The sequence below is a fragment of the Silurus meridionalis genome, chromosome 22 (assembly GCF_014805685.1).
Source record: "Silurus meridionalis isolate SWU-2019-XX chromosome 22, ASM1480568v1, whole genome shotgun sequence".
NCBI classification, from domain to species: domain Eukaryota; kingdom Metazoa; phylum Chordata; class Actinopteri; order Siluriformes; family Siluridae; genus Silurus; species Silurus meridionalis.
The window spans coordinates 14,007,564-14,016,387 of record NC_060905.1 but is presented as its reverse complement, the minus strand read 5'-3'; the positions used below and the strand labels follow the sequence as shown (position 1 = coordinate 14,016,387).

At 37.1% G+C, this 8,824-nt stretch overlaps 1 protein-coding gene across 2 annotated transcripts; it reads right to left on the bottom strand.

Annotated features, from left to right (window-relative positions):
• Positions 1-969: 969 nt before the first annotated feature.
• Positions 970-8,763, bottom strand: LOC124376108 (G1/S-specific cyclin-E2-like). Of its 2 annotated transcripts, none has more exons than XM_046835032.1 (12): positions 8,648-8,763; positions 7,827-7,883; positions 7,670-7,739; positions 7,529-7,579; positions 7,064-7,194; positions 5,532-5,667; positions 3,910-4,056; positions 3,726-3,821; positions 3,467-3,595; positions 2,377-2,488; positions 1,838-1,995; positions 970-1,250 (listed from the first exon to the last, which is right to left on the bottom strand). In XM_046835032.1, exons 2-12 carry the CDS (start codon positions 7,838-7,840, stop codon positions 1,161-1,163), a joined length of 1,134 nt encoding a protein of 377 aa, XP_046690988.1. In that variant the 5' UTR covers positions 7,841-7,883; positions 8,648-8,763; the 3' UTR covers positions 970-1,160. The 2 variants fall into 2 exon arrangements, with proteins under 2 accessions (XP_046690988.1, XP_046690989.1); XM_046835033.1 differs by lacking the exon at positions 8,648-8,763 and adding an exon at positions 8,016-8,131.
• Between the last annotated feature and the right edge of the window lie 61 nt (positions 8,764-8,824).

Below are 8,824 nucleotides of genomic sequence, written 5' to 3'. Positions count from 1 at the left end.
ACAAAAAAAAGATATATAATACACACACACACACACACACACACACACACACACACACACACACACACTAAAAGCCTGTTGCTTTATAAAGCTAAACTCCACAGTGCCAAGAAACACCAGGACAAGCACTACATCAAAAACATTGTGATAATGGATCCTGTTCAACTAATTTCAAATCTTCAGTTGCTAATTTTGACTTTTGGGTAACAATTATAAATTATGAATAACAAAGATGTTAAAATAGGTTCATTCTGGACAAGTTCATCAAAAACTGCACATAACTTAATAATAATAAAAAAATCTTTTTTACAGATGTTCCTCTGACAAACTTTCAAATGATATATCACACTATATACAGAAACGTATTGAGACGCCTGACTTTTCTAGCTGTACATGGATCTTCCCCAAACTATTACCACAGATTTAGAGGCACACAATTACATGGGATCTTTTCGGATGTGGCAGCATTAAATATTCCCTTCACTTAAACTAGGAGACCCAACTGTGTTTCAGCTTGACACAAGCTCCATGAAAATATACTTTACATTGGAGTGAAAGATCTTAAGTGGCCTGCATTAGGGCTCTGATCTCAACCTTACTTAACACCTTTGGGATGTTTCCAGTGAAATTTCCACAAGTACACTACAAAAACTAGTGCAACATCTTCCCAGAAGAGTGGAGGACCAATCTTTATGGTCAGGTGTCCACAAACTTTTGCCCATATAATGCATTTTAAGATTTTTTTTCCTTTTTTTCTTCAGTACCATTACAATTGACTAGTAGGTACATAAAATGGAATATTGCACATTACATTAATTATGTTGAAATTAACGGTAATGCAAAGATGGACAATAATCGTTAAATCTTCCAGGGCGACACTGTTTTTTTCAAAACACATTTTCTTTTTTCATTTTTACAGTCATACAGATAAAATCCCTGAGGATTTGCTCTGTGTATATCTATAGTAAATTTTTCTTTTTTTTTCTTTTTTTTTTTCTTTTTTAGGTGAAATGGAATGCAGATAGAACAAATGTCAACCTTCCTATTCACATTATACCATATATTAATCTCCCAGTCACTATGTAATGAAGGCTGGTTCAGCTTGGGTTACAGTAGCTTTAAGCTGTATGGAAGAGAGAAGCGATGGCCGATCGCAGCACTCAGTGTGTGCTGGATTTCTCCGCGCTGCTCGGTGGTGTGGGGGGAAACACGCCATGTGTCTGTAGAGTCCGTTTTTGCTGCGCTTCATGCTGTCAAAACAAACAAAGGACAGTTGAGTGATTGGTGCAATACATTCTTTAATCGTGTCGTATTAGTCTGGGCGATGAGCCGATATATTTATACACTATTATACATTTTCACTTGTATAACAATAATATACTTTTTCCAAAAATATTAATTATAAAGGTGTTATTTATTGTGTATTTAATAATATAGTATTTGTTGTTAATTATTTAAAAATTTTTATAATTAAAAACTAACTCTAAGCAGATTTGATTTGATAGACTGATACAAATTTGTACGTTAAGCTTAATCCTTTGTTAAAATTTGTGGCTATTTAAATATTGTATTTAAATTATCTAAAAAAAAAATCTAAAATAATAATAAAGACTTTTTGTAGACATTGCATACTTGATGCATATGTATTATAGCTATAATCAGATATTTTCCTCAACGATTTGTGTTAAATTATCATTTTATTAATTATTAAATAAATCACAACTACACAAATCTCTACCAGAACACGAGCAGAATGAATATACTTGTTACACCAGTGCTAGGGTAGAAAAAAAATCCTGTGGTTTGTCTGTTTTTTTTTTTTCATTTTATAACTCACCAGCATGGAGAGGTAGTCGATGTGGGTCTGAATATTGTGTTGGTCCTCAGAAGAGACTTTAGTGAAGTTTTTTAACTTTGCGCTCTCGTAGCCCATCATGGTCTCTACAAACGGAGCCATCCAGTTCACACAGCTCTCGATGGCCTCCCAGCTCAAACCTGCCACAGGAACAAACGTTATAAATTCTTACTTAAGTATTTTTTATAGAACTAAACTTACTTGTAAATGTGACCATGTTGCCATGTGATTTAAACATGCATCACAGATAAATCTTAATGAACATTTGCTAAAGAAACTGCAATAAGAAAGTATCACAGGAAATGATATTTTTGGAAAGAATCTGGATCAGTTTCTGTCTTAAAAAAAAAACTGACTACAGTTTCAAAATCTCATAGATTCATGGGGAAAGTCCCGAACTCCCGGCACCCTGTGGAGCTGATAGACTTAGAGGACCACCTGGGTTACAATTTGTGTAACATTAGAAATGTCACTGATTCATAAAAATGCAAATGATCCTAAAATTCAGACGTTTTTCTTACCCGATACTTTCTGTACGACTTCAAAAGATTTAAAGTGGCAAAAGGCAGCTGCAGCAAGCACTCCATATTTAAACTCCAGAGAGTTGATATCGAGGATGCACAAATCTAAAAGCTGAGAGAAAAACAAAGCTGTCTAAAAACCCAGTAAAAGTATATAGATGTATATACTATGAGTTGCATCTTGGAGAAACATTTCACATAAGAGACCATTTACTCACTCACACACACACACACACACACACACACACACACACACACATTTTATATATATATTATGTAATCTTTCAAAAGTGAAATAGCATACATTATCTGGACAAAGGTTATGTGCTTTTTGAAGATCCCATTGCAAATTTAGTCCTGATTTGCTGTGATAATAGTCTCTACTCTTCTGGGAAGATGTTCCACTAGATTTTGGATTGTGTTTAAGGATATTTGTGCTCATTCATCCACAAGGGTTTTAGTAAAGTTAGTAAAGGAGGCCAGGAGTGCAGTCACTGTTCCAATTCATCCCAAAGTTGTCCAATAGGTTTTTGCTATATAGCCGGCCAGATCTGCTTAAGATCTCATGAGCTTCCACTCCAAACCATTTAAAGCATATCTGCATGGAGCTGGCTTTCTGCACCGGGCATTGTCATGCTGAAACAGATTTGGGTCTTCTAGTTCAAATGAAGGGAACATTTCATGCATCCAAAGACATCCTGTACAATTGTTTGCCTCTAACTTTGTGGTAAAAGTTAGCTTAAGAGGCACATATTGCTAGAAAAATCATGTGTCAAATGCTTTTGCCAATATAGAGTGTGTTACAATCTGTCTTGATGAGGCTTTTGACATGCACTGTGTGGTGAAAATCCCACTCAGTCCATGAAGCTTTAAAAATATTAAAGCTGAGTGACTGTTCTTAGCCAGCATGTTTGCTAACCTGGCTCATGACCCGGCACGACCCGCCCACACAAGGTCATTTTGTTAAAAAATATTTTCAAGAATTTCACTGAAGTGACTTTCAAAGTGGTTTTTTTCCCCAGACTCCCACATGTATACTCTAGTTGGATTGTAATAAATGCCAACGGCTTCAAAATAATCTGTCTATTACCTGTGTAATCTGGATGTACATCTCTTGAGAAAACTGTGGCACCAGCAGGTTCGTGAAATCGGAGGCCATCTGTATGTAAAGCTTCATCCATGCAATAACAGTTTCAGGATATAGGTCCCAATTTAATGCCTTTTAGAACACACAAACATGCAGAAGCCCAGTGTATTTAATGTAAAAATGTAAGACAATATTGCACGTATTTCAGGTCACACAGTGCAGCTTTGTGTAGAATGATAAACATAGAGGTCAGAATCACTACCTTTAACATAATAAGCTCCATTTGTAGAATCTCTTCTTCAAGACATGCGCCGTCTGTGACATAGGCCAACTCCGTGAGTTTGGGCGGATAAATTTCCTGATTGAAAATGCACGGTTTAGATTTGTATTCCTCTTGAAGCAACCGTAAGTGTTTAAAGTTTCTTCTAATCCAACTCGGTCTTTACCTCGATTTTGGAAGCGATGAAGAGCGCCGTGATGCCGATGAGCTGCAGACGCTCCTTTTCCGTGTTGTCTTGGGTGAGCATGAATCTGTCAAAGAAGTCCTGTGCCAGGTAGAACGTCTGTCTGTGAAGCAGATAAGCCTCGCATACCTAAAAGGAAGCAAAAACGTAACTCATTAAATGAGATTTCTCAGGGCTTGCTATTTCCATATCTGAATTTATTGAATAATAATTAATTTACTGACTGAATATTTCCAAAGAAAACTACACCACTGAGGCAAATGTAGATGGTGTATATATGGGCATAACTTCCTGTCAGCTTTATGTGTTTTTATTGTACGGGTGCTAGTAAACCACAGCAGGTCTTTTTTCAAACGTTCTTCTCGGAAATGTGTGCTTTGATGCGCTTCTTTATGCAAAGATGCTGTTTGTGGACTACAGTTCAGCGTTCAACACCATAATTCCCTCCACGCGCACCTCTAAGTTAGAGGTCCTGGGACTCAGCCTGCCGCTGTGTCAATGAATCTCCAACTTTCTGACTGACAGACCACAAGCCATACAGGTGGGCAAACAAACCTCATCCACCCTCACCCTCAGCACTGGAGCTCCCCAGGGTTGTGTTCTGAGCCCAATATCTAATTTAGGATAATAAATGTAGTGGAGGTGGACATTTTAAAGGCAGACTAACAGGTCTTTGAGGGTCAAAATTCTAGCTGATAGACAGGTGTTCAAATACTTATTTGCAGCTGTATCATACAAATAAATAGTTAAAAAATCATACATTGTGATTTGTGGATTTTTTTTTTAGATTATGTCTCTCACAGTGGACATGCACCTACGATGACAATTTCAGACCCCTTCATGATTTCTAAGTGGGAGAACTTGCAAAATAGCAGGGTGTTCAAATACTTATTTTCCTCACTGTATAAAGATTGATAGACTAGGATGTGTCAGCAAAAAAGTATAGATTCCTCTTAAGATTTAAATGCATTAATCCAGTAAAGTTACAGCTTTTCATTCAGTAATTCACTATGGAGCCATTTTCAGTGTGTAAAATCTTTTTCAAAACCAGAAGCAACCAGATATGACAATGTTAAAATATACAATCGCTATAAAAGATTTAGATTTTCGAAAATGTCGTGGCAGAAAATATAAGATGAAGAAACAATGATTATAGCAGTGCAGTGTCCCATTTTCCGTCATCCACTATGCAAATGCGTTGAACATGCGTCAAAGAAGCCAAAAGTGTAGTGTGACCGTGTGTTCAGGCTGCTTTCATTCTCAACAGTCTTACAATGTGCTGTCAACCCCCAAAAGCCTTTCAGAAAAATACTGAGTTGATGTCAGGTAAGTGAAAACTAAATGGAGGACTAGAAATCACTGAGAATAACAGATAACTTGCCGCTACAGTATTATGTGTGTGTCAGATTTAAGTATTTTTTTCCCTCCTGTATTGTCACGAAAGGTGCTCTGGCAACAAATTAACCAAACTGCCTAGTGTACAATTCAATCAATAGAGTTCAACTAAAAAGGACAGACAGGAAGTTATGAGAGAGTCCAGGACTGCCAACGGATTCTATAAATTCATTCTTTTAACAAAATTGGGATATTTATAGCATACTTACCTCTAGGAGCCAGTCGAGTAGAACTGTCCTCATCTTGGGCTGGAGTCTTGGATGCCTCTCCAAGCAAGTATTACTGTGCTTATACTTTATCTCCTTACTCAGCATCTTAACCCACACGTCCTCCGAACTCCCCCAGCTACAAGAGCAAAAGCAAAAAAAAAAAAAAAGTATGAGATTGAGATAAATAACGAGGAAAAAACTCTATTTGCAGCATAATATGGTCATGTGACAAATGTTATAAGAGCCACAACAAAAGAAAAATCCATTCTTGTGACTTTGTAAATGATGTCAATCTACAATTAATAAGCACGCAGTAATAACACTGAGTGTGTTTCTATTTTAAATAACAATGAAATAATAAACACATTTACATCTAATCTGCCTGATGTTATTTAATTCTGAAGAACTTTTGTGTCTCTATGAGTTAATGAAATATCTGATTTCTTCATTTTATACCTTTTCTACTATGTTTATGGAATAAATGCTAAAGTAGCTTTCGATTTTCTCAGCCATCCTGTTTTGTATTACGTGTCAGCTTGTTAGAAACATACTGTAGGTCATTTTTGTGTGTATACCTCATTGTAAATTACATGTACATTTTATATTTGCTTTATTCATTTGATTTATTGATAAAGACAATTTGTTTGCACATGTGTGGGTGTACACATGTCAGATTAAACTGTTTCGACAATCTGTCATGGTGACATCACGGCACATCACTTAAGTCCAAAGTCAACCGACAGCTTATTTTTAGTGAAAGCGATAGTCTAAAAAACAGCATATAAATATGTTTAAACCATTATTGTTTTGATCTTTTGTTCAAAATGTCGGTGGAAAAAAAGGCTTGTTCAATGTTTTTGCTAACTTTTCATTTTGTGAAGCTTGACAACATTGTGCCACAGATCACAGCTGTGTTCTTTGGTCTTACAAATTGTGATGAATGACTAAAGAAACTTTGGCCTGTGTTGCCTCATATCTATACCCCTGTGAAACAGGATTTCATGGTTGAACAATTTCCAGTTCCTAGTTACCCAGGTGTACTGACAAATGTCAGTGGGAATATACTTCAGATATATTTCACACATGTGAATTGATAGGGGTTCCAATAATTTTGCTGCACACATATGTTTGGCAAAGTTTTTGATAAAAACACTTTTGTGTTTGCAGTTGATTGATTTCCATGAGAGCAAATTATTTTGTGAATGCAAAAGGGTAAAAAAACAACAACTTTTTTCTTTATTAGTGGAGGCTGTATATCTAACGATCTTTCAATATCTACACACATATACATACACAACCAAGATGTAGTGTTAGAACCATATGGTCAAATTGTTATACATTAACATCACTCTAAGTTATTAGTGGAGGCCAATGTATATCTACCTATCTCTCTATATATAAACACTATCTATCTATCTATCTATCTATCTATCTATCTATCTATCTATCTATCTATCTATCTATCTATACATACATATATACAAACAAACAAACAAACAAATACACAACCAAGATGTAGTGTTGGAACCAACCTGAGTCGAGGCAGAGGAGATGGTCTAGAACATTGCGACAAGCATGGCTGATCAAATGCATTATGAACCCCATCCATAGGGCTCTCAATTATAACATCAGCTTTACATGTTCCCTCTTGAGCACACAGTTTCTAAAATGATAAAGGTATCCGTTTAAAATATGATCTAAATATAGCAAAAATATGAAGCACATGAAAAAAAATATTAACATTGATCATGATTGTAGTACGGCACTAAGGGTTCAAGACGGGGAAGACCCTGGACATGGTGCTGACCCATTGCGGAACAGAATACAGACATACAGAAGCCACTGTGTCCCATATTCATGTAGGGTAGTCATTTTTTGGACCAACATTTTACGCCTTTTTTTTATGTTTCTGGGTTGAATATTTGTCTCGGACAAGGCAACCTTGGGACTGATCCTAATGAGGAGATGTTTTCAGCATGTTATCAGCAGGAACCTACCTGAGCTTTACCAGTTCGCCTTTTGGACCGGGCTTTCTTCCTTTTGGGTTGCTGTAAACATGAAGAAGTGGGGTGAGATGATGCGTCAAACAATGATTGAAGTCGATAAAAATAAAGCGAAAAGAATAAAAGTGTCCGAACCTCCTTCTTGATTTTTGCTCTCTTGTCCTGATGAGTGGCTCCATTTTTATTTCTAGCTTGAAGGCGTCCACTACACAAGCACAAGGGTGGAGAGCCTCAGAAACACATTTCTTATCAACTGCACAGCAATATGGGTTCCCAGAGCTTATTTTCTTACCTTCGTCGGGTCATTATTGCTGGATATTAATTGAGTTGTAGTGTTTTTCCCGGTTTTCTGGAAGAAAAAAAAACGAAACACTAATGAATGTGCATTCAGTGAGATCAGGTTGGGAACAATAGCAAAGCAGCGCGCGCCATCTAACCCTAATATTCACACTCCAGATCCATCTGGATCCTCTGGACCTACATTAGGGCTTAGCTGTGGAATATCGGTGGTGTTCTGAGTCCAGTTTTAGTGAGTTAGAGGAACCGGTTCAGAAGTTTGAAAGCAATTTCCCGCAGGAACTGCGCGCCAAAACGCAGACCTTCACACGTTCACAGGAAGCAGTTCGTCAACACGGAACACACAACTACAGCCCGGATCTGCTCAGTTTACAAGATCCACAAGCGGATCACCCTGAATCTGCATGCAATACATTAAAATGCGCATGCAACTCTCTTATGATCTTGTCTTGGATTATTTATTCCTGTTTAATCCATCCAAGTCTGGTGCAGTGCATCTGAAAACAATCAATCCAACTTTCCCGGTGTTTTACTTGCCTTTTATAGAAATGCATGCACGCTTTTAATGTTGCATGAAAAGCTTTAAATTCCAGCTCGTTGGCTTGCTAGCTAATGTTTATTAGCCTGCTAAAAGAGCAAGACCAGGCGACACATTAGGGACACAACTCGGTTTGCATTACATTCATATATACAGTATATAGATAGAAGAGAGATAGAAAAGGCGCGCAGGTGCAGATCTATTCCAGAAATAGGATTATATTAAGCATTAGTTTGATCAAGAATAATAATAGCAGAAGTAGACTTCCTAATCCTTACCTCTTTATTTTTTGGCGCAGGGTTTTGAAGTGGAGTGAAGCTCTCGCGCCGGCGCCAACACTTTATATACGGGGAGTCGCTTTGTTTCTATTGCGCATGTGCAGTCCCGCGCTTATATTTACTTTTCAACAGGCCTATACCGCAAATCCGAGCGTTATAAACGTGAATAACAGGTTT